Source organism: Vicia villosa, linkage group LG4, assembly GCF_029867415.1.
Source record: "Vicia villosa cultivar HV-30 ecotype Madison, WI linkage group LG4, Vvil1.0, whole genome shotgun sequence".
Classification (NCBI taxonomy): Eukaryota; Viridiplantae; Streptophyta; class Magnoliopsida; order Fabales; family Fabaceae; genus Vicia; species Vicia villosa.
In genome coordinates, this window is record NC_081183.1 from 174,867,591 (window position 1) to 174,894,638 (window position 27,048).

The following is a 27,048-nucleotide window of genomic DNA, read 5'->3' on the forward strand; positions in this document are numbered from 1 at the left end:
TTAATTGGTCCACTGGCAAACTAATAGTTCTCTTATGTTTTTGTTTCTTAATGGCTCTCTATTCTATATTCCTTTGTATTCCGTATCTATAATAGGGAGGCATTAAGAAACAAGGGATGCAAATATATAAGAGAGTCATTTCAATCCATCTTATAAGACAAAGGCTCAATAGTTGGAATGATTTGTAGTGGTTGAGTTGTAAAATTAGCTCTATTTTGTCAATTTATATGATCTAGACTATTGGACAATTGTTGGACAATAGATGCTTGTTCGATCTTTACCCCCAAACATGTGGCATATATAAAAAACACGAGGATAAATTGAAAAGTTATTTAATATAGATTGTATAAATTGGACGGAAAACTAGTACAACCGAACCACTACAAATTAGCTTCAATTTTAAAAATATATATGGTTCGGTACTTCGGTTGAATTAATTTTTTCGAACTAATTTATATAATTTAGACCATTGGACTATGTTTTTCCATTTTCTAGAATTTTAACTGATTTTAGTCTACAGTGACATATTAACTTTTCTTAACTCTATCTGTAAATTTGATGGGGTGCTTATTACACCTTTAGTGATTCTCTCAAATCCTATGAATTTTCAAACTTGTTTCTCTTGCATGCTTTGAATTATACAATCGGATACACTACAATTCTCTTAGCACCAACTCGTTTATTTGGAACGGGGGAAAACATGTTGTCCGAATAACAATATTCAGACACACCATTCAGAGTTTGTAATTAGAACACACCCTTAATATGAATCCCACAGGGTTTTTCCTCCCAATTCAGTAACTTTGAAAAATCCCACAGAGTTTTTCCTCCTTAATATAAACACACCCTTAATATTTTTTTTTTTTTTGAAAATTCATGACTGATTATCTCAACCTTCTGCACTATGCAGAGAGAAAACTAAATCTTCTTATGTAGTTGGACACTTATTTAGCACTGCCAATAGATCTTCGTCCCATAGTCATGGATATTGTTGGTCTCATGTTGATGCACTTGCTGTTGTCGTACATGCTCCCACCTAACTTGTTCATGTTACGCTTGCTCTTACCGCACCTCTGAGTTTTTCTGGAAACCCAAAGGACATGTTAATATTCTTTCTATATGTAAACTAAGTTGTTGCTCACACGTGGGAAGGAGAGGTAAAACAAATATTTACTTGTGCATTCAAACATTTATTTTATGATAACTATACTAATTGAATCGTCTGACATTGATGTATTAATTTTTGTAGTTTCGTGAGAAATTAAAGTGTATTAAGATATCAAATCTCCCACAGTCATATGAACTTTAATTTCAAGAATCATTAGAAACATACGACAAAAGGAATTTTGTAGGACAGAATATGGTTACATTGGCAATAATTTTTTGTGAACCTTTCTTGAGAGATGACACTCTAAGACGTCGTCATTTCATCTTTCCATTGTTGTGATAAGTATCACTCTGAATGATGTATCATGCATCATCCATATTCCTATCTTAGGCACGTTGTTAGATCACAATCCAATTCAAAGAGCCGATGCATTAGAACTTACAGTGACACACTTAGGAGCTGATCCTGGTAAGGCTAAAAAAATATTGTAGATACGCGAGGAGTATATGCCATATTTTCAATTCCAAAGAAAAATCACGAAGACCACTTGACGGCTACTATTAATCATGTGCGTGATGAAACAAGTTGCTTAACACATGTCGATGTTGTTTACATTAACTACTTCTTAGACTTTGAGAGGATTCATAAGCATACCCAAGTTTATCTTTTTTGGTTTACTTATACTTAGAGTTAGATAAAGCTAATTAGTGGAAAATAAGACAAATAACAAGAAATACATATCTATTTAAGTAATTTACACGTATGTAAATTATTAATTTCATAGTATTTGTACCTTGATATTACTGATTTTCATCTAAACCATTTTTTCGCATGGATCTTTCATTATTTTCCAAGTATCTTCAAGTGATGGTATCTTACCAAGTTCAGCAAAGAACTTCCTTGTGCGTGCATGAATAACCCACACAAGGGGAATCCGCTAATTGAGTCGTACATGCAAGTTATTGACTGTAACACTCCATATTTTCTCTATATTAGGTTAATTAAGATTTAAATTAATTAATTGCAATTGTTTGGTATTTTAATTGAATTATGGGAGGAATTGAAAAAAATAATATAATTGGGCCAGAGTTGTGGTTAGTAAAGAAGTGGTGTGATTGTTTGGCCTTTTTACTAAAGTTATACTCTATTTTCATAAATAAAATAAGGAAAAAGAGAGAAATTGGAAAATAGAGGAGCAAAAGGCTCTGAAGGAGAAGAGCTGAACGTGAAAGAGAACCTTGAAGGGAGAAGAGGAAGAACCAAAATCAAACTATAAGGTAAGGGGGGACTCTTTCAATTACCATCTCTTATGTATTCATGGGTAATAGAATTCATTAGTGTGATATTTGGTTCAATTGGAATATGTTAGGTTTTAGGAATTTTGGGGTTTGGGTGATTTGATGCAATTGAATGAATGATGTTGTGTATGATGTTAGATGATCACTAAAACATGTTAGAGCTGTGTTATAATGTGTATTCTTGTGTTGTTCTACAATACCATATATTATGACACGAATTGGATTGAATTGGAGATGAGAAGGTGCTGTTAAAATGGTGTTTTTCTGCTACTGGGTACGTTATAATCGGGTAACAACCCTGTTGTAACCGATTACAACGAGGGAAAATAGAGAAACTAGGGGTTTGTGAGCGCTGTAACCGGGTAACAACCCTGCTGTAACCGATTACATGCGAGTTTTGAAAATAGCGAATAGACTTACGTAAACGCGTAACCAGGTAACGCCCATGCTGTAACCGGTTACCGCTGTATGTTTTTGAAAAATAAATTATTTTCTTAAGTTCATATCTTTTGATACGTGTATCCGTTTTAAGTGTTGTTTTGGATGTTGCGAAGCTAATTAAATATTTTATATGATAAAATGGTGAGATGGACAGTGGCCCGATTTTATTTTAAAATCCCAATTTGGTTAGTTTGTCGAAATTAAATATTGTATGCATATGATGTTAGGTGTGACAATGTATTTGATGTGGTGATGGCTTGATTGTGATTATTATGATTTTGTGATGAATATGTGAATGATTGGAATGATACTGATAACATGTACATACTTTATTCGGTGATGTAGTGTAGAGATGATTTTTTCTTCATTATTGGCGATGGTAAGTACAGGGCCGGCCCTGGGCCAGGGCAAGCAGGCCCACAGCCCAGGGCCTCACAAAAACTAGGGGCCTCATATTTTAATGGTTTTGGGCTTTGATAATTATAACCTAAACTATTTTTATATATATGTTATGTTACTGTAACGAACACAATTCCAAATACAGTGTAGCGGTGGTGTTTTGTACGTCTAATGAAAGGGATGTGGGTACGATCCTTGGTCTTGCAGTTCAATTGCTTTTCAAAACTACCCATGTAATTGTTTTTCATTTGTTTTCCAAAGCGTGTCATATTTTATAATACTAAAACTAAATCATAGGCATTGTGTTAAACAACCATAGGTTGTTCTTTATAATCATATTAAAATTTTATTAATATTAATATTATTTTTAATTAAATCATTATGAATAAATATCTATAATTAAATCATTATGAATAAATATCTATAATTAAATTAATAGATTTAAAATATTTTTAAACAAAAATTAGTTTAATTTATCAAAGTAATTTTAAGGTCTTATTATTTTTTTAATTAGTTTGTTTTTTTTCACGTTATTATATAAACTCTAATAAAATTTTAAAGTATTTAGCACATTGTCTCAAAAGTTTAAAAATCTTATAATTTTTTTTTGACCAAAAAAATCTTATAATTTTAAATATATATTAAAGTCCATTTTTATTATTTTTATCAGGGTTTATTTTTAATTTTTGTCCAGGGCCTCTTAAATGTCAGGACCGGCCCTGGGTAAGTATGTTATATGTGCATGCATTCATAATCATTTTGGTGGCTGAATCTCGTTGATGTTTTGGATCAGTGAGAGCATAATTCCCATTGTGTGGAATTTGTGTCGGTAGGGTCGTATCTCGGTGATGTTTAGATCGGTCGTATGGGTTAATCTCATGTTTGGTACCACATGCATAGAGTCAGTATATTTCATATGCATGATTGTTATAACATGATTGGATGGCTTCCAGTGTTATATTTTGGTGATGTACTTGTTGTTGTTGTTGTCGAATGCATGTATGAAAAATCCAAATATAATGTGATTGGGTAAATGATGTAATTATGACGTTTTATTGCTTATGAACGCATAATATTTGTTAATTGCGAATGAGACTCACCCTTACTGTTGACATTTTCAGATTGAAGAGTAGCGGCTTTTGGCTTGGTGAGGATAGCTTATAGGCCAGTCCATCTAGTGTAGCGTCGGTGTCATGCTCTGATTTGTAACACCGGAGAACGCTAGTTTTGAGTTGTTGATTATACTATTGATTTCAGATTATGTTTTCGTTTGAATTATGCCTTGGTGAAGATTAAACTATTCCGTGTTGAATTTATTCTACTGTGATAAACATGATTTTATATAGATATTTATGTGTTATTTCCGTAGCATCTGGTACTAGAGGAAGTATCTTACCGAGTTCAACAAAGAATTACTTTGTGCGTGCATGAATAACCCACACAAGGGGAATCCACATATTGAGTCGTACATACAAGTGACCAACCCAAGATGTGGGATGGAGGCTGGGATAGAGGCTCTGACTGAGGTTGAGACTGGGCCTCTGGTACCTCTGGTGTCGCCTTAGAACTTGAGGTCTCTCCCGCCTTAAATGCTGTAGGTGGAGAGGTGCGTTTGCGGGAGGAATGTGGTGGAGAAGGATGGACTGGAGAATCCCGTTTGATGCGGGAGGCTGAAGTAGTGGGAGTAGCAGGAGGAACACTGGTGTGCACCGGAAATATACTTTCGATTTTAAAAGATATTTTTAAAATTTCGTGTAGTGCGTTGAAAAATCATGAGGTGGAATAAAAAATTTCCACGTATAATTAGCAACACTGATTTAATTCATTGTTCTATTGGGCCAACTCTACACAAGCCCAATTAATGGGTGAAGAATGTCTATAGGTTTCTAGTAGCTTGTTCATGTTAAGATTTATTTATAATAATAAAAAGAGTATTTTAGTTACCATTTTGACTGCCAATGAATATTAACCTCTAAAATGGAAGTCATTACTTTTATTCTTTATGTGGTTTATTATTAGTTTTAATTTTATATTTTCATTTCATGTATTTTGGATTTTGAGAATATTATTAAATAAATTATTCATCCATCTATTAATTTCTAATTAATATAAGACTCTTTTTATTTTATTTCCTTAAAGTTTTTTTCTATATTTTATGATATAATTTTTTTTTAAATTATTATTTTTTTGCAATGTTGTATAATTTTATTTCTTAAAATTAATTGACTGTTGTGAGATATTGGATCGAACTCTAGTATTGTCGAAGGGTAGCTTCTTGGTTCGAAAGTTCGACAGAGTTAAGCATGAAGTCGAAGGATTGTTCACATGCTGGTGTCGAAATGTGCATGATGTAGTCGAAGATGGGTCTAGCATGCAGATGTCGAAGATGCTAGGGTTGTTAGCATGTTAAATTAGGTTTTAGTGTTTAAACCCTAATTTGTTAAGTTAGCTTGTTTATTAAGTTGGCTTGTGTAATGGGCCTTGCTGAAAAAGCCCATTAGTTAGTATGTTAGGTTTTATTATAAATAGCATACTAGTCTCTCATCATTGCTAAGCTGCAAATCCTAATTTAGGGTGACAGAGGTTATTTGTTAATCTTGTAAACTTGTAATCTTGTTTTAAGAGACAGTGAAAGAATAGCAGTTATAACCAATTCTTGTGTTCCTCTTCTTCCTTGTCCTTTATTCTTCCCTTGGATTATACTTTGTTCTTGGTATTGAATTCACAACAAATTGGTGCGGTGAGCATGGAGAAGATGCCTTCAACAAAGTATGAGATTGAAAAGTTCACCGGAGTGAATGATTTCGGTTTGTGGCGCTTGAAGATGAAAGCCCTACTGGTTCAGCAGGGTTGTTTGGAAGCGTTGAAGGGAGAGGCAGCCATGAATGCAGAATTGACGGCAGCGGAGAAGACGAATATGATTGAGAAAGCACACAACGCAATTTTGTTGAGCCTTGGTGATAAGGTTCTCCGGCAGGTATCAAAGGAGACGACGGCATCAGGGTTATAGGTGAAACTTGAAAGTTTGTATATGACCAAATCGCTGGTAAACCGACTCTACCTGAAGCAAGCTTTGTATTCATTCAAGATGATTGAAGACAAAGTGTTGGCTGAGCAGTTGGATATGTTCAACAAGCTGATTCTTGATCTTGAAAATATTGATGTGAAGATCGATGATGAAGATCAAGCGCTGTTACTATTGTGTTCTTTGCCTTGATCACATGCTCACTTCAAAGAAACTCTCTTGTAAGGAAGGGAGTCCCTGACGTTTGAAGAAGTTCAATCAGCCTCGTACTCTAAGGACTTGAATGAACGAAAGGAGCATAAACCTTCGACTGTTGGCGAAGGTTTGGCCATTAAAGGAAAACTCTTACGAAAGGATGGTAAGTTCGACAAGAAGAAAGGCAAAAGCCAGTCGACGTCTTACAGTGGCGAAGCATCTGGCATTCGATGCTACCATTGTAAGAAGGAGGGTCACACAAGAAAGGTGTGCCCTGAACGCCTGAAATATCATGGAGGTAAGGATAATGGCAACGCTGCCATTGTTCAAGATGATTTCGAATCATCTGATGTTCTTGTGGTTTCAAGCAGTGACTCTAAGAAGGAGTGGATTATGGATTCAAGTTGCACTTGGAACATGACTCCAAACAAAGACTTGTTCGAGGAATTATGTGATCAAGATGGTGGATCAGTATTGCTGGGAAACAACAAGGCTTGCAAGATTGCAGGTGTTGGATCTGTGAGATTCAAGCTCCATGATGAGTCAATAAGGTTGTTGACTGAAGTCAGGTATGTTCCTGATTTGAAGAGAAATCTGCTTTCTCTTGGTGAATTCGACAAGAAAGGATATGTTTTCCAAGGAGAGAAAAGTATCCTAAGAGTCATGAAGGGTTCGAAGGAAGTCTTGAGAGGCGTGAAGAAACAAGGCTTGTATACCCTTGAGGCTGAAGTTGTAAGTGGTTCGACAAATGTTGCATCCACGAAACCTTTGTCGAAAACAGAAATCTGGCACATGAGATTGGGCCATGTCAGTGAAAGGGGTCTGGTCGAATTAGGGAAACAAAATCTGCTTGGTGGAGACAAAGTCGAAAAGCTGAAGTTTTGTGAACCCTGTGTACTTGGAAAATCTTGCAGAGTGAAGTTCAACAAAGGCAAACAAAGAACACATGGATCCATTGATTACATCCATGCTGATCTTTGGGGGCCTGCAAGGTGTCCATCACATTCAGGAGCAAGGTATTTTCTATCCATAGTAGATGATTATTCTAGAAAATTATGGGTATTCATCCAGAAGACTAAGGATGAAACTTTTGAGAATTTCAAAAGTTGGAAGACTCTGGTTGAAAATCAGACTGGCAAAAAGGTCAAGAGGTTGAGAACCGACAATGGCCTTGAATTTTGCAATGAGGCATTCGACAGTTTTTGTGCTGCCTCTGGTATTGCAAGGCATAGAACTACTGCAGGTACTCCACAGCAAAATGGTTTGGCTGAAAGGTTTAATCGAACTATTTTGGAGAGAGTCAGATGCATGTTGACTAGTGCCGGTTTAAAGAAGGTGTTCTGGGCTGAGGCTGTTTCGACAGCAACATATCTGATAAACAGATGTCCTTCGACAGCGTTAGATATGAAGACACCTGAAGAAGTTTGGTCGGGACATCCACCAGATCTCGACAAACTGAGAGTATTTGGCTGCATAGCCTATGCTCACATTAGGCAAGACAAGGTCGAACCTAGAGCTCTGAAATGCATGTTCATGGGATACCCTGAAGGAGTCAAAGCTTATAGGCTATGGTGCCTAGAGCCAGGTCACAGGAGGTGTATCACCAGTCGAGATGTAGTTTTCAATGAAGCTGAAATGGCTTTTAAGAAAACTGATGATGTTGGTCGAAGTACAGAAACATCTGACGAAGAGCTGGAACAGGTAGAGATTCCTGTTGAGGTGGAGCATGTTGATGCTGAATTGCATATCCCAGATGAAGTTGAAGAAGAAGCAGAAGATGCTGAAGTTGAGGAAACTGACGATGACTACCTATTGTCGAGAGATAGGTCGAGAAGAGTCATCAAGCCACCTCAGAGACTTGGATATGAAGATCTTATAGCTTATGCCTTAATCTCTGCAAGTGAGGTTCTAGACGAAGAACCTAGAGACTATAAGGAAGTTATGAGGAGTCGAAATAAGACTGAATGGCTGAAGGCCATGGATGATGAGATGAAATCTCTTCATGATAATCATACTTGGGAACTGATCAAGAAACCTGTTGGGGCAAGGTTAGTCAGTTGTAAATGGATTTTCAAAGTTAAGGAAGGAATTGAAGGAGTGACGTCGAAAAGATACAAGGCAAGGTTAGTTGCAAGAGGTTTCACTCAGAAAGAAGGTGCCGACTTCAATGATGTGTTTTCTCCTGTTGTGAAGCATAGGTCCATTCGAATGTTGCTTGCCATGGTGGCACAGTTCGATCTTGAACTGGAACAGATGGATGTGAAGACTGCATTCTTGTATGGTGATCTAGATGAAACGATCCTGATGAGGCAACCTGAAGGGTATGTCGAAAAAGGGAAGGAAGATTATGTGTGCAAGTTAAAGAGATCTTTGTATGGGCTGAAACAATCTCCTTGACAGTGGAATAGGAGATTCGACAAGTTAATGGCACGCATAAGTTTCATTAGAAGTCAGTTCGACCACTGCGTTTACTTCAGATTTCGACCTGTTAATTCATTTGTTATTTTGTTGCTTTATGTGGATGATATTCTCATAGCTAGCAACAGTGTTGAAGATGTGATGAGGGTGAAGGCTGAACTCAATAAGGAGTTCGATATGAAGGATCTAGGAGCTGCTTCCAGGATTCTTGGAATTGACATTCGGAGAGATAGAAAGAAGTCGAAGATATGCTTATCTCAAGAGGCATATCTACGGAAGATTCTTGAAAAGTATGGTATGTCGAATTCGAGGCCAGTTGTGACTCCAACAAACCCTCAATTCAAGCTGAGTATTGATCAGTGTCCCAGTACTGATGTCGAAAGAGCCTATATGAATAGCATCCCATATGCTAATATAGTCGGTTCTTTGATGTATGCTATGGTCTGTACTAGACCCGACATAGCATACGCAGTAAGTCTTGTAAGCAGGTACATGGCGAATCCTGGAAAGGCTCACTGGCAAGCATTGAAGTGGATTTTAAGGTACATAAATGGGTCTCTGAATAGAGTCCTAATTTATGGTGGAGCCTTGGGTGAAGATAGTAAAGCAGTAATAGAAGGATATGTCGACTCTGATTATGCAGGTTGTATGGATTCCAGAAAATCTATTTCTGGATATGTTTTCACTATGTTTGGCACTGCAATTAGTTGGAAAGCAACACTTCAGAAGGTTGTTGCTCTATCAACCACTGAAGCGGAGTATATTGCCCTAACTGAAGCTGTGAAAGAAGCATTGTGGCTTGAAGGTTTTGCGAATGAGCTGAAACTTCAAGGTCGAGGTATCACTGTTAAATGTGATAGTCAAAGTGCAATACACCTGTCGAAGAATTCAGCCTATCATGAGCGAACTAAGCACATTGATGTGAGGCTGCATTTCGTCAGAGGAGTAATCGAGCGTGGAGAAGTCCAAGTGCTGAAGGTTTCGACTGAAGACAATGCTGCTGATATGATCACCAAGACATTGCCGAGTTGCAAGTTTTTCCACTATATGCAGTTGATAAAGCTGCATGAAGAAAGCTAGTCTGTTCCTTGACGTTGTAGAGTTAGGTCCAAGGTGGAGATTTGTGAGATATTGGATCGAACTCTAGTATTGTCGAAGGGTAGCTTCTTGGTTCGACAGTTCGACAGAGTTAAGCATGAAGTCGAAGGATTGTTCACATGCTGGTGTCGAAATGTGCATGCTGTAGTCGAAGATGGGTCTAGCATGCAGATGTCGAAGATGCTAGGGTTGTTAGCATGTTAAATTAGGTTTTAGTGTTTAAACCCTAATTTGTTAAGTTAGCTTGTTTATTAAGTTGGCTTGTGTAATGGGCCTTGCTGAAAAAGCCCATTAGTTAGTATGTTAGGTTTTATTATAAATAGCATACTAGTCTCTCATCATTGCTAAGCTGCAAATCCTAATTTAGGGTGAGAGAGGTTATTTGTTAATCTTGTAAACTTGTAATCTTGTTTTAAGAGACAATGAAAGAATAGCAGTTATAACCAATTCTTGTGTTCCTCTTCTTCCTTGTCCTTTATTCTTCCCTTGGATTATACTTTGTTCTTGGTATTGAATTCACAACAACTGTTCTATGAATTACCTAAACCTTCAAACTCATGGTAAATGGTTTAACATTTATTTAAGGGATAAATAACATTTACCCCCTGCCATTAGGGCGAGTTTTGATTTACGCCCCCTTAAAAAAATAATTTGAGATTCCCCCCTCGTAACTCCCAGATTCCATTTGCAGACCCCCCTTGTCACTATTTTGCTGACTGCGCATTGGAATCTGCACAGGTGGCATCCCACGTGGCTTTTTTAAATAATTTTTATTTATTTTAATTCTGGTGAATCCCACGTGGCTCTTTTTTTAATATTTTAAATTTATTTATTATTATGTTAAGTTTGATAAAATTTAATAAGTGGATTATTCTCCAAAATTTTGTAGCAGGTGGGTATCGAACCAATGTCACGAATGTGATTGGCAGGGGGAACTACCACTAAGCCAATTGGAGTGCTATATTTAAAGATGCAACTAAAATAGTAATATATTATATATATATATATATATATATATATATATATATATATATATATATATATATATATATATATATATATATATATATATATATATATATATATATATATATATATATATATATATTCTAACTGTTTTATTACCTCTTTAATATATATTATGATAACAGTAAGTTAAATATATACAATATGTTAACAATAAGTATTATATTATATATAGTATGTTAATAGTAAATATATAGTGTATTACAGTAATTATTATATTTATTAAAATATTAAAACCACTTATATATATTGTTTATAAAACAAAAAAAAAAAACGTTTTGGTTAATTATAAATAAGTAGTAGAACTGAAATAATATATTAAATATAATTTGAATAAAAATTCTTTAACTATTGAATTAAAAAACAAATTTAACTTACGTTTTGGTTTTTTAACTTACGTTTTGGTTTTTTAAAAATTCTCTTACTATTGAAGTAATATATTAAATATAATTATGGTTTTTTAAATAATATTATAAACTTAAATTAATTTTTATATATCATTAATCTAAATATATAAAGAACAGTATATTTATAATTTATTTGTTAACAGTAAATATAAAGATTATTATTATATGAATATTATTTATATGAATATGAATAAAGATTATTATTATATGAAGAATATATAAAGAACATATATTTATAATTTATTTGTTAACAGTAAAATATTTTTAAATTACAAAGAACATTATTTATAATTTATGTGTTTAAATGAATATATGTTATTTATAATATAAGTACTTCATTTTAATATATATATATATATATATATATATATATATATATATATATATATATATATATATATATATATATATATATATATATATATATATATATATATATATATATATATATATATATATAACCATTCAAAATAATAAGTTTTTTTAATAAAAATTACAACTGATATATGTTAATTAAGAATTTTTTTAATTAAAATAATTTTTAAGCAATTTTATAATTATAATTGATTTCTGTGTAAAAAATATTTAGATTAGTGCATTGGCTGCAACATTGAAAACATGGCTGCAACATTAAAACAGTGTAAATTAATTGGCTTAGTGGTACCAATGCATGGCTGCAACGATGACGACATGGGTTCAATACCCACCGATTGCAAGTTTTTTGGAAAAAAATAATTTATTAAATGTTACAAACTAGAAATTTCCAGAAATAAAATAAATAAAAAATATAAAAAAAGCCACCTGGGACATTTTCAGAAATAAAATAAATAAAAAATATTTTTAAAAAGCCACGTAGGACACCGTCAATGCCACGTAGGACACAGTCAGCGAACAGTCAGCAAAATAGTGACAAGGGGGGGTCTGCAAATGGAATCTGGGAGTTACGAGGGGGGAATCTCAAATTATTTTTTTAAGGGGGCGTAAATCAAAACTCGCCCTAATGGCAGGGGGGTAAATGTTATTTATCCCTTTATTTAATGAGTAAATTTTTTTAGACCAACGTATCAAGTAAATATTCTACCCCTCTAATTCTATTTATAAAAAAAATATTAATTTTTAGATTCATTGAATAGATAATAAATATATTTGGTTTATATATTGTCAAAATACAATGTACCAAAAAAATACAATGTATCTAAAAAGTTAAATTTTTTATAAATAAGATTAGATGTAATATTTACTTATTAATGCTAAAATTTATTTTATTTTGAAGATTCCCTTATTTAAAATAACAAAAATAGAAAAATTTAATATAAAGTATTAAACACGTATACAATCTGTAATCAAATCAATGATACATTACAAAAATGCACAGCACACAACAAACCTATCAAATTCTAGAAAATGAAAAAAAATATATATTTAATATTAGACTATTGACTAAAAATTGCAATTCTTCCCCTCTAAACATGCGGGTGCACCTCTAATTTCTACATCTCAAAATGGCTGGCTCTCCTGAGAAACTTTCCAATGTCTTTATAAAAGGAACACATAGCTCTTTGCAATTACCACCCGCCCATAGTTTGATTCTATTCTCTCTCCTTTTTCTCTCTTTTAAAGAAATTAAGAGAGAGAGAAAAGTTTTAGGAGAGAGAATAGTTGACATATAAAAATGACAAATTCATTCACGGCGGTCGTCTTCTTTGGTCTTATCTATGCGTCTCTTGTATCAGTGGCTTGCTCGCAATCCATTGCTCCGGCCCCTGCTCCCACAAGTGATGGTAAATTTTCCTGAAGATTTATATTTCTAACATTGTTATATAAAAAAGTTATAGATCTATAGAATATTTTGGATTTGTTTGTCTACTTTTTAAACAATCTTAGTTTTCAATTAATAATAATGATTGTATCCAATGTTGTTGTTTGGTTGCATAACTCATGGCAAATGGTTAAATTTTTCCTTAAAATTTTTGCAGGCACATCTATTGACCAAGCAGTAGCATATGTTCTAATGTTGTTGGCCTTGGTTCTCACTTACATCATGCATTAAGGCATGAAACATTGGACTATTATTCAAGGACATGTAAAATGTAATAGGAGGAAGGAATATGTTTTAATTCGACTATTGCGAATTTGAATAAATCTCATTTCTCTTTGGATATTCTCATTCTGATTTTTCAGTTATTTTAATCTGAATATCTTTAGTTGTTAACAATGAAGGCAAAATAAACAAATAAAAAAATGACAGAGTAATTACGCTTTAGAAAATAGATCTGTATTAGATGGATTTTTACTGTATTAATGAATCAAAACAACTTAGTTTATTTATTAAACATAAAATTCATCTATTATTTTATTTTTAATAAGAGTTTAATGGTAATGTATTATACAATCATCCAATCAAAATCTTTAAAATTGATAAGTCATATTAATATTTTAAAAATAAAAGTGTGAATTCGTAGGATACACATCTCTTATTGATTAATAGTATAAAAATATTTTATATTGTATGGGTATATTCTTTTGTCTCCGGAACTAGAGCCTCTGAATTCACTGCTTCTACCAGAGAATCTCTTGTTCTTTTTTTCCAGTTGTTGAAATCTCTTGATGATAAACGCCATTTCTTCATCATTAGAGTCATCGTCAGAAACTTCTTCAACAAAAGCTTCTTCTGATTTTCAAACTTTTGAGGATCTGACAACTTTACCACCAGATTTCTCAACTACGGACTTCAAAGCCAGTAATTTAGATTTCTTCACAGGCTCGTCTCCATTCAATTCCATTTCATGGCTCTGAAGATTGCTTATCAGACTTTCAAGACTCAGCGTATTCAGATCTTTAGCCTCATGAATAGCTAAGACCTTAGGTCTATATCTAGTAAGAGGGCTTCTCAAGATTTTATTTACGTGATCGATGTAGTGTAACTTTTGTTCAGAACCTGAAGACTTGACACAAGAACTTGAAACTTGGAAAACATGGTTTCAATATCTTCATCATCCTTCATTTTGAACAACTCATAGTGTTGTACTAGAAGGTCGGCCTTAACCTCTTTGACTTGTTGGTTTCCTTAATAAGTAGAACACAAAGACTTAAAGATAGTCTTAGCATTTGACTTATCAATGATCTTGATATACTCAGAATGAGGTAGATCTTCTATCAAAATGCGTCTAACTTTATGATGTTTTATGTAAATTTTCTTCTGAGTTGATGTGATTGATTTCCTATCGGTTATCATTCCAACACCATTAACATCAATCTTAATGCCATCTTCAAGGATATCCCACTACTCATCATCAAGACCAATGATATACGTATACATCTTGTTTTTCCACCATTCTGGGTGGAATCACCACTGAATGTAGGTGGTCTAGATGAGTAATTACTTTTCTTAGCAGTACTATAGTCATAGGGTATACCACTACGTCCAGACACACCACTTGTTTCAAGAGAGTCAGCCAAATAAAACATTTTTCTCTTCGTGATCTTTTTATGTACCACTTTAAAGTGTTTAGCAAAGACCGTGCTCTGATGCCAACTGAAGGTGAGAAAAATACACAAGAAGGAGGTTGAATTGCGTTTAGTGAATTTTCAACTTTTTACTTCTAAGTAAACCAACTTCAGAATCTCAAATGGTTTAAAATGTGAACTCAGAATAGTTAGCAGCATAAAGAAATATAGTGCAGAAACAAGAAGTAAATCAACACACAAATTTATCCTAGTTCCTCCCACAAACTGAGAGTAGTCTATAATCAATCAGATTACACTTTGCTCAATCAAACTAGCAAGAGACTTCAACTTCTCAATCACACTAGAAAGAGTCTTGTGCTCAAGCTCACAGGCAAGAGACGTCCGCTGCTCAAGCAAAGTAGCAAGAGACTTCCTATACTCTAAACAAATGGTTTAGAAGAAAAGATAACCATTATACTTAATGTAATATCAAAGGTATAGAAGAGATACGATATAGACATAAAATATTCTTTAAACACTTAATATTTCTAAGATATACAAAGATAAATAATCTTAAGATCTTGTGGAGCAAATAATTTTAGCTCAAATATGTTCATTCTTGTTTTTGTTACATGGTTCATTGTTTCCCTTCAAATCCTCAACTCCTTTTATAGAGGCAAAAAAAGAGACGTTGGAGGAAACTTTCACAAGTGATTTTTATAGAGAAGTAGTTCCAAGAGAGACATTGGAAGATGACCTATTAAGATTTTCATCCTCAGTGAAATAGCTTTAACCAGGGCGTCTTTCTCATACTAGGAATCTACCAAAATGTTGGAGCAGACGTAAAAGGTCATGTAAATTTTCTTAAGCCTTGCACTATGAAGCCCTAGTTGACTTTCTCCAAAATCTTGGTTTGACAAGATGGTTATGCTTTAGAGACAGAGTACGAACAAGAAGCTGAGAACCTTTAACTCAGGTCTTAAGAGTCTGAGCTGTCACCAGAAGGTGAGATACCAAGTGTTGAGTCATTATATAGTGATCCTTCAAAATCTGAATCCTTTAGCTTCTCTGCATAAGCTCTTTATCAAGGCCAGAACCAAGTTGATTTTTAAGCTTATGATCCCGCACACTTAAACAAATGTTAATATACTTTATTGTTCTTTAAGTATTATGTTATCATCAAAATCCAAGGGATATGAACAATTTTTTACAAACATATTTTATTTTAATAATCACATTTTTATATTCTTCAAGTACAACCAGTTTATTATATTGGTCTTTACATGACATAAATACATTTATGTGTTTAATTTCCCAATTTAAATTATGAAAGTTTTTTCTTGCATAATTAGGATAGTTTAATAGTCATTTGATTATTAAACGACCGAATAATCATACAATTTTGGCATTACATTTGTGAGTAATGTTTGTGTAAATTTTAAGACCTTCCCATTTAATTTATTAAATTAAAAATGTCTAGCGATTTTGGTTTAGTTGGTTGAAATAACAAGTTGCAAAAGTAACCTTTGTTGTGCGAATTTGACTATATGGAATCACAAAAGATGTGTTGTGTAATTATTCATGTGAACTATTAAGGTCGGTCAAAAGAAAGACGTTGTTTTCCTGAATGATTGCATGCATGTGATGGTAAATATGTAGTAATTATTAAGTTTATCCATGTGATTAACGATTTTCTTTACCCCCTCTCTAGTAAAGTTTTTGCCTTTCGTGAGAATCGAACTCTGTACCCTGGGGTTCAAGTACATGTTCATTCCATTCCCACTACCAATTGAGCTTTACTAAAGAGTGGGGTAAAGAAGATCGTGAGGTGGCAGTGTTGGGATTGCCTTGCGAGGGGCCCAGGCTGTTACACTTGTCGCTAAAGGCTTTACTCAAAATGAAGGCATTGATTATAAAGAGACTTTTTCTCCAATTTCTCCAAAATATTTTCTTAGGATCATGAAGACATTAGTAGCTCATTTTGATTTTTAGAATTGCATTAGATGGATGTAAAGACTGCTTTTCTAAATGGAAACATTGAAGAGACAATATATATGATGCAGCCATAAAATTTTGTTTTAGGAGACCTAAAGTTTATGGTTTGAAAATTCAAGAAATCCAACCATGGCCTTATACAGGCTTCCTATTAATGGTATTACAAATTTCATCAAGTTATATCCTAATTTGGTTTTCAGGCTAATCCAATTGATAATTGTGTGTACCAAAAGTTCAGTGGGAGTAAATTCATTTTCTTGGTACTATATTTAGATGATATCCTTTTGATAAGCAATAATATAAGCTTATTTCTCGAAACCAAGAGATTTCTGAAAAATAATTTGAGACAAAAGATATTGGGGACGCCTCTTTTGTCTTAAAAATTCAAATACTTAGAGACCACTCTCGAGGTATATTAGGATTGTCATAGAGGAACTATATTGATACAGTTCAAGATAGATTCTTCATGAAAATGGAAAAACATGAGATACACCCGTTGCTAGAGGAAACAAGTTTAGTCTCAAACAGTGCCCCGCTACGGATCGTTAAAAATAAGATATGCATAAGGTTTCGTATGCTTAGCTGTGGGAAGTCTTATGTGTGCTCAAGTTTGCACACGTCTCGACTTAGCATTCGTTGTAAGAGCTCTTGGAAGATATCTAAGCATTCGTTGAAAAGGTCGGAAGAACTTGGAACATGCCCCAGTCTATTGTCGGAGGGTCTGGATTTTGAGGCGTAAGAGCAAAAAGAGAAGTTACTATGTTTGGATTGCCTTTAGCCTGAAGAGTAAGCAGAGTCTCCCTCGTAAGATCAGGATTGTTGAATGCAGAGGAGGATCGAGTAAATTTTTATGTTGCCACAATTTCACGAGATCGATTGGTGATTCATAAAGGAAGGAGATCGGTTGTCCAAACAGGAAAGAAATCAAATTTTGTTTAATTGCGGTGAAGAGGTGTTGGTTTCTCGTGGAGATTCGCGTGAATTAGATGTCAATTCCAACATATTGCACAAATGTTTCGTGCACAAACCATAAATAGGTGCTAATAGAGAGAAATAAGGTTCAGGTGTGTTAGTGCGTACTTTTGGTAAGGCGGAGTATGGTGCACCTGCAAGGTTAACACTCTAATGCCCAAATCATTGAATGAAAGAGAAATATTTTAAGAGTGAAAATGAAATGGATACATGGAGTTGGCGTGTGAGAAGCTTATAACCGCTTCAGTCTAATTCGATGCATCGTGCAAGTCGTCGTTCGAATAGACCCAACAGTGGAGTGGGATGTAAGGGAGGGGCTGAGATCACATGTTCCGTGCTTGAGTGAAATATCACACGTGTTCCGTACTTGAGTGAAATATCACATGTTCCTCATATTTTTTTTCGTGTGATGCTTGTGATTGGACCTTTGTACGTTGGACTTGCAAGCGGCCGAGAAGACATTTTTTTTAATAACAACTGAATATGGAATACATTTAGATAATTAAAATTCTAACAACTCATTTAAATAACTTTACCCAATTTCTTTCTTTTTATGGATAGATAATAAAAATGAAATATTAACATTTAAAAATAAAAATTATCTCTCAATTAATAGTAATTGTTGATTAAAATAAAATAGCTACTATGTTGATAATGACCCGTGAAATAAAAAAATAATTTGATGCGATATAAAATATATTTAAAAACAAATGTAAAATAAACAATAATCATGGAAATTTAATTGTATTAAATAATGATAAAAAATCGTGAGATGGAGAAAAAAATAAAAATAAAGATATTATCTCTCAAATAAAGACAGTGATTGATTAAAATAAAATAGACATTATGTTGATAGTGATCCGTGAGATAATAAATAAATAAATAAATAAATAGAGAAAAAAATAAAATGAAAGTAAGAAAGTGTGAAAAAATGTGAGAGAAATTTGAAATTTTAATTAAGATAGAGAAAATGTGTAATGATCGATTAAAAAAATTAAATATTGAGTTGATAGTGGCCCGTGAAATAATTAAATATTTTTTAGAATAATAATTAAATGATCGATTATTAATATTTTTTGCGATAATAGATAAATGTTGAAAAATTAAAATGAAAGTATGGAAAAGTGAAATGCGAAAGAAATTTGAAATTTTTAGTAAGATTAAAATTTAAAAATAGATTATTAATATTTTTTGTGATAATAAATAAATTAAGAAAAATTAAAATGAAAGTAAGAAAGTATGGGAAAATGAAATGTAAAAGAAATTTAAATATGACTTCCATCATCCATGGCTTACATGTGATGTCATCATTCATGCAATAAAGTTGTAAAGAAAATGTTATTTAATTCGGACCAATGAAAAGCTAACACTTGGTGCATCCATTCAATAAAGTTGAAAGAGTGAATACTTAATTTGTTAGTTACAAAAATGACCTTTTATTAGTGCAAATAAATTTTGGTGAAAGGGTAATTTAGGCAATTTGGTCAATCTATTATTAATGAATAGATAGTAGATAGTAGATAGTAGATAATTAAATATTTTTTAGAATAATAATTAAATGATCGATTATTAATATTTTTTGCGATAATAGATAAATGTTGAAAAATTAAAATGAAAGTATGGAAAAGTGAAATGCGAAAGAAATTTGAAATTTTTAGTAAGATTAAAATTTAAAAATAGATTATTAATATTTTTTGTGATAATAAATAAATTAAGAAAAATTAAAATGAAAGTAAGAAAGTATGAGAAAATGAAATGTAAAAGAAATTTAAATATGACTTCCATCATCCATGGCTTACATGTGATGTCATCATTCATGCAATAAAGTTGTAAAGAAAATGTTATTTAATTCGGACCAATGAAAAGCTAACACTTGGTGCATCCATTCAATAAAGTTGAAAGAGTGAATACTTAATTTGTTAGTTACAAAAATGACCTTTTATTAGTGCAAATAAATTTTGGTGAAAGAGTAATTTAGGCAATTTGGTCAATCTATTATTAATGAATAGATGAATAAATAGTAGATAGTAGAAGTAGATAGATAGTAGATAGTTCTATTAGGTTTTAACGTTTGTCTCATTCACCTCATTTGAATGACATTTGCATTCTACTAAAAAAACAAAACAAAGATAAGACAATATCTTCCTCTTTTAACAGCTAACTGTAACCAAAACAAAACCACTAAACATTCTTTAACATTCCCAATAAGAATATCCTAATTAATTGATCAACACAAGGTGAATATCCAATCAAATTAGCTAGCAATCCACATTTTTCTTGTTCTCATCTCCTAAGCAAACTTAGGACTAAACGTCTCCAATGTCACATTTTCAAACCCATATGAATGCATAAACTATAATAATATATATAAGAGCATACACATAAACGACTAAACCAACTCAAAAAAACAATTTGAGAGTCTTCTTTTTTCTCCAATATGGCATTAGAAGTTCTTGAGGCTCTTGATTCAGCTCGCACACAATGGTACCATGTAACAGCCATAGTAATTGCAGGCATGGGATTCTTCACAGATGCTTATGATCTTTTTTGTATTTCAACTGTTTCAAAGCTCTTGGGACGATTGTATTACTTTGATCCAAGCACTGGCAAACCGGGGAAGCTTCCCCCGACGATTAACAATATTGTCACCGGTGTGGCTCTTGTCGGAACACTTACCGGCCAGTTATTCTTTGGCTACCTTGGCGACAAACTTGGACGCAAAAAAGTCTATGGCGTCACACTTATTCTCATGGTTGCATGTGCCATTTGCTCCGGCCTTTCATTTGGTTCTAACGCGAAATCGGTTATAGGAACCCTTTGTTTTTTCAGGTCAATGACGGATCCAAAAACTTTTGAAACTCTAGTATCAAACTCTCCGTTCATTACTATCTATAAATAGTATTGAACTGAGAAACTACGGTCTAATTTCACATAACAAGTCTGATATGATATTGATATCAGCTAATATCGATTTCAGCTGATATCGATATCATAGAAACGACTGTCTGGTATCAGTTGATTATTTTAAATTTTCAATTACTTTAACCAAACACGCGCTTAATATTTAACATAAAGATTTCTCTCTGATTCAGGTTCTGGCTTGGTTTCGGTATTGGTGGAGACTATCCTCTATCTGCAACCATCATGTCAGAATACGCCAACAAAAGAACACGAGGCGCTTTCATAGCAGCGGTTTTCGCAATGCAGGGCGTTGGAATCATCTTCGCCGGATTTGTTTCAATGTTCTTTTCAGCTATTTTCAGATCATATTACGAAGCTCCAATTTTCTCCAAAGATGCTGTTTTATCAACACAACCAGAAGGTGATTTACTATGGCGTTTGGTTCTCATGATCGGCGCTGTTCCGGCTGCAATGACATACTATTGGAGAATGAAAATGCCCGAAACCGGCCGTTACACGGCAATCATAGAAGGAAACGCAAAACAAGCAGCTGCAGACATGGCTAGGGTTTTGGATATCGAAATCATAGCTGAACAAGATAAGTTAACTGAGTTCAAAGCCGCGAACGATTATCCTCTTTGGTCTAGCGAGTTTTTTAGACGCCATGGACGCCATTTAATCGGAACAATGAGTTGCTGGTTTTTGCTAGACATTGCTTTCTACAGTCAGAATTTAACACAGAAAGATATTTTTCCTGCAATGGGACTCATTGATAAAGACACGGACATGAATGCTATTGGTGAAGTTTTCCAAACTTCACGTGCCATGTTTATCATTGCATTGTTCGGAACTTTCCCCGGTTACTGGTTCACCGTTTTCTTCATCGAAAAAATCGGAAGATTCAAGATACAGCTAGTTGGCTTCTTCATGATGTCTTTCTTCATGTTTGTCATTGGTGTGAAATATGAATACTTGAAAAACGATAACAAGAACCTGTTTGCTCTTCTATATGGGCTAACATTCTTCTTTGCTAACTTTGGACCTAATAGTACTACCTTTGTGTTGCCGGCGGAGCTGTTTCCGACGCGGGTGAGGTCGACGTGCCACGCTCTCAGCGCGGCGGCGGGGAAGGCGGGTGCTATGGTTGGTGCATTTGGGATACAATACTATACTTTGAATAACAATCAAAAGAAGATTAAACGTGCAATGATGATTCTGGCTGTGACAAACTTGTTAGGGTTCTTTTGCTCGTTCTTGGTGACTGAAACTAAGGGGAGATCTTTGGAAGAGATTTCGGGGGAGGATGGGAGAGAGAGTGAGCTTACTGCAACACCAAATGATAGGATTTCGGGGGCTCATCAGGATTCAAGAACTGAGAAGATGTGAAAGGATGATATGAATATGAATTCAATTGCATGTTATGAATGATGATATCTAGGTTTATTTTAATAATATTAATGATGTAATAATGAAAATAATGGGAGCCAAAATTGATGTGTTTTGATGGTTTGTGATAAGATAAAACAAAAGTAATATTTTGTTGTAAGTCGTGAAAAATAACCTTGTTGTAATGTTTATTTTTTAATGAAAAGTTAGTATTCTATTGTAATGTTGTGTTTGTTATGTATTGTATTATATTTCAAAAATTAAAAAGATGATTTTACATAATTTGTGCTATTGTCTTTAGTGTGGTAACGTCTTTTTTTAAAGAAAACACTGATTTATATTTTAAATCATCTTATAAGATCCTGGAGTCAATAGGTTCTGACAAAAGTTAATTAGATATATCAATCGTTATCGTTAGTTGGTCCAGTGGTGATTGGCGCTGGACTTGGTAGGGAGAACCATGGTTCGATCCCCGCAATTACGATCGGGAGTGGGATGGAACCACTTGATGTCAGAACTCGCCCCCGTCCTTTTGGCTAAATAGAGGATGAGGTCGATATCCTTGCAACTAGGTGTGGCTACTTCACAGTTTTGTATTTTTTGTTTTGGATCTCGAGGTTGGTTTTTGGGATTTTAGTTTGTGTCCACTTGATGGAAAATAATGTCTCTCTATTAAGGTCTATTGAAGATCATTCTTTCAATTAATTTGTGCACAATATAACCAGGAATGTGAGATTGTATTATCAGATAGATATTTTTTCTGCTCGGATCTTTGGTTATGTATCATTCCCCTCAAAATTAAGTTCAGAATTGATATGGCTACACCAAAAGTGACACCTAACACCGTATTTTGATACGGTTTTGATTTTTTTAATATATTTAATAATTTCTTTTTACTTTTTATAAAAACAGAAAAACAATCATATGTCTGTATTTGAAATGGTGTAGCATACGATGTAGAGTTAGTAGTGTAAGAATAGCAGAGTTAGTAGTGTAAGAATAGCAACTCTCAATTAAGTTTTCTAGACTTTCTTTGGTTTGTGGGTGAGATAATAAGTACGAGGACAAGGAGTTCATTTGAAATTTGAGGTGTCACTCTAAACAGGGATAAGTAGTGTTGGCAGCATACTACTAAAAAGACTTTCATTGTTGCCTCTCTCTCCCTCCATATTTTATACCTCTCCATATTTTATACCTGACTCATTCTCTCAACTGAGTTAGATTAACTTTATTCAAAGTAACTTTATTTGTTTTTTTTAATAATTGCCTTTATATTTTATATTACCATCCAATTATACTTTGTTATGTATTGTGGGATATTTACCAACCGCTTTTTTATAGGGAAAATATTCCCTATGACGTGGATCGAGGATGGGGGGAAATTGGGGGTGGAGTAAGGAAACATCCTCAAAAGTAATATTGGAAAAAGGATTTTGAACTTGGGATAGTTCAGAGACACAAACTTCGGAGGTTCATTAAAAAATGGCATGTTCCTTCTATTTTTATTTTTAAATAAAATTAAATTACATGTTTCCAGGGTATCTTTATCAACCAAGGATAAATGTAACCCAATTTTGTCTATATCATAAAAGCCAAATGAAACGCTGAATTCATATGTTCTTCGATTCTTATAAGAGCCAAGCCTTCTTCAGTAGTATCCATTGATTTTTTTTCATAAGCAACTCATGTAATATAAGTTGAGTAATAGGGGTACTCAAACCCTTACAAGAGAAAACAGGCGAAGGAATAAACTAGCCAACAAACAATCAAATGCACACAAAAGGGTTTTTAAACCACTCGTAAAAATTACATGTAATCCTATCCTTAGAAACAAATGCAAGCCACCACCAAGAGTACCACAAAATAAGATAAAACAGCTCCTCGGTATCCAACTTAGCGTTATTAAATATCACATCATTTCTAGTCTTCCAAATACACCAACAAACAGTCAACCAAATAGCCGCCCCTCTTCTACAAGACATCTTCCCCGTCAGTAAGTTTATGCAAGAATTGAGGTTGCCGCAACAGTCTACGTCTACAATAGCGTCTAAATCCAGCCAAGAATAAACTCTGCACCAAAAACTCCTTAATTTTGTGCACTGCAGGAACAAGTGTGTGCTGTCTTCTGTAACACCCCTCTAATAACCCGCGGCAAATAACTATATTTTTAAAATCAGAGTAACACGTAGAGAGGCATCACAATTCAAAATTAATGAAAACACACGTCAGTATAAGTCATGCATTACTGAAAACACCTGAAAATCATAACTCATTAATCAAATTCATGTTCTACGCAGCGGAAATACTTCATCAAGTCAACATTATGTCGCTAATGTATCAGACTTCAACCAAAACAATTTAAAATACAGAGTTACAATCAAAACTCCAAACAAACGTTCCCAGTGTTACAACTACCAGAGCATGACACCTGACGCTAACTAAACACTGACTCATGAGCTAATCCTCACCGAGTCGAACAGCCGCTATCCTCAATCTGAAAATGACAACATGTAAGGGTGAGTCTCATCATAATTAACAAATGTTATAAGGTTATAAAGCAATAACACGTCATAGTTGCATCATTCACCCAATTGTTTCACAAACAGCTATTCAAAACAAGTTAACATACAATCAAACACATCATTCAACATTTACAACACTGGAATACATCCAATCATGTTATAAATTATGCACATGAATGGACTGACACTATGCATGTGATACCAATCATCATCAAATGGGATAACCCATGACCGATCCAACATCGTCCAAGATACGGCCCTGCCAGCACAGATTCCACACGATGGGAATCATGCCCTTCACTGATCCAACACACCCTTATGGATACAGTATCATCAATGAACATGAATGAATGCAACATATATAACATACTTCTACTATCATCATCATCAATCATCAACATCATCATCATCATTCAAGTATGTTCATATATATTAACATCATTCAATTACAATTCCATAATCATCATACACAAAACATACACGTATTTGCATCAATCATCATACTCAACAAGAATAGCATATATGTATTTTCATCATTCTAAAAACCAATCAATCATCATCACGTAGATTATCCTACAAGGTTCGTTTAGCTCGAAACGGCGTATCAAACGGACCAACGGTTAAAAAGTTATGCATCTTTGAACTTTTAAAAATATCTCAAAACACCAACAGCACGCGGCGCCATCACCCGTTCGCGGCGCGCACTAAGCGTCCCAGAATTCATTGGCTCTCTGCCAAGCTGTTCGCGGCGCAAACATCCACACGCGGCGCGGAACGAGAAAAAGTTACGCCTTCGCGGCGCGAACACAGGTACGCGGCGCGACCTGAGCGTATCACAACTTCCTGGCATTCTGCCCACCTGTTCGCGGCGCCACCCTACGCACGCGGCGCGAACCGGTAATTTCAGAAACCCAAACCTGCAGAAAACAGCACTCTATGCATTCCAAACACACCAAATTCATACCAGTACGAACATAGATACATAGATTGCCCGAAACAACACAAATTACGTCTCACAATGCATCAATTACGCATCAATTGAGACTATAACAACACAGACATCATAGATTCACACATAGAGATCAAAACATCATACAATTTGACTCAATCCCTAAACCTATCATATGACTCAATCGACCCGAATTCCACATCTATTCAGTGTTATCAACCCCTAACCCGATAATAGATGATAATCAGATAAGTCCCCCCTTACCTTAGACAATTTCTTGATTCTTGGTCTCTCCCTCTACCGTTCTCCTTCACGTTCCTCGTTCCTCAGACTTCTGTTCTTTCACGTTCTTTCTTTCTTCCCAATTCCAATTATTTTATGAAAAATAACAATAATAATATTAGTAAAGGGCCTTCTTATCTCACACCCCCCTTCTACTATTTCTCACATGGCCCAAATGCCATAAACCATTATTTATTTATTATTTTTTCACAAAATCCTTAATAATTCTAATTATTAATTCAATATTCTTGATTAAATTAATATTAAAATTATACGGGCGTTACAACTCTCCCCCACTAAAAGAGTTTTCGTCCTCGAAAACATACCTCAGGTAAAGAGCTCTGGATACGAGTCCTTCATCTGGCTCTCTAGCTCCCTGGTAACATTTCCTTCAGCTGGTCCTCCCCAAGCTACCCTGACTAAAGCTATTTCCTTGCCACGCAATCGTTTCAGTCTTCTATCTTCAATCCTCACAGGCAATGTTTCAACCGTTAAGTTGTCTTTTACCTGTACATCATCTACTTGGATCACATGGGACGGATCTGAAATGTATTTCCTCAACTGAGACACATGGAACACATCGTGCAAGTTTGCAAGCCTCGGCGGCAAAGCGATACGATATGCCAATTCTCCCACCTTTTCAGAAATTTGGAACGGTCCAATAAAACGCGGAGTCAACTTCCTTGACTTCAATGCCCGACCAATTCCTGTCATAGGAGTAACTCTCATAAACACATGATCTCCCTCTTGGAACTCAAGTGCCTTCCTTCTTTTATCGTAGTAACTTTTCTGACGACTCTGAGAAGCTCTCATCTTCTCCTGAATCATCTTAATCTTCTCTGTGGTCTCTTGTACAATTTCCGGACCAATCACAGCACTCTCACCAGCTTCGTACCAACACAACGGAGTTCTACACCTCCTACCATACAAAGCCTTAAACGGAGCCATACCTATACTCGAATGATAGCTGTTGTTGTAGGTAAATTCAATCAAAGGTAGATAACTATCCCAAGCACCTCCTTTTTCTAATACACAAGCACGTAACAAGTCTTCTAACGACTGAATTGTTCTCTCAGTCTGTCCATCCGTCTGCGGATGATAAGCAGAACTCAACCTCAGTTTAGTACCTAAAGCCTTCTGCAAACCTTCCCAGAACTTAGACGTAAACCTCGGATCTCT

At 34.4% G+C, this 27,048-nt stretch overlaps 1 protein-coding gene and 1 long non-coding RNA gene across 2 annotated transcripts; both read left to right on the forward strand.

The window, feature by feature from the left end:
• The first annotated feature begins 13,057 nt into the window (after positions 1-13,057).
• Positions 13,058-13,576, forward strand: LOC131600359 (uncharacterized). The gene is made up of 2 exons (XR_009283120.1): positions 13,058-13,196; positions 13,392-13,576. It is a non-coding gene; the product is annotated as an uncharacterized LOC131600359 (long non-coding RNA).
• A 6,690-nt stretch (positions 13,577-20,266) lies between these two features.
• LOC131600360 (low affinity inorganic phosphate transporter 4-like) lies at positions 20,267-22,116 on the forward strand. The gene is made up of 2 exons (XM_058872529.1): positions 20,267-20,658; positions 20,922-22,116. Exons 1-2 carry the CDS (start codon positions 20,267-20,269, stop codon positions 22,114-22,116), a joined length of 1,587 nt encoding a protein of 528 aa, XP_058728512.1.
• Positions 22,117-27,048: the final 4,932 nt, after the last annotated feature.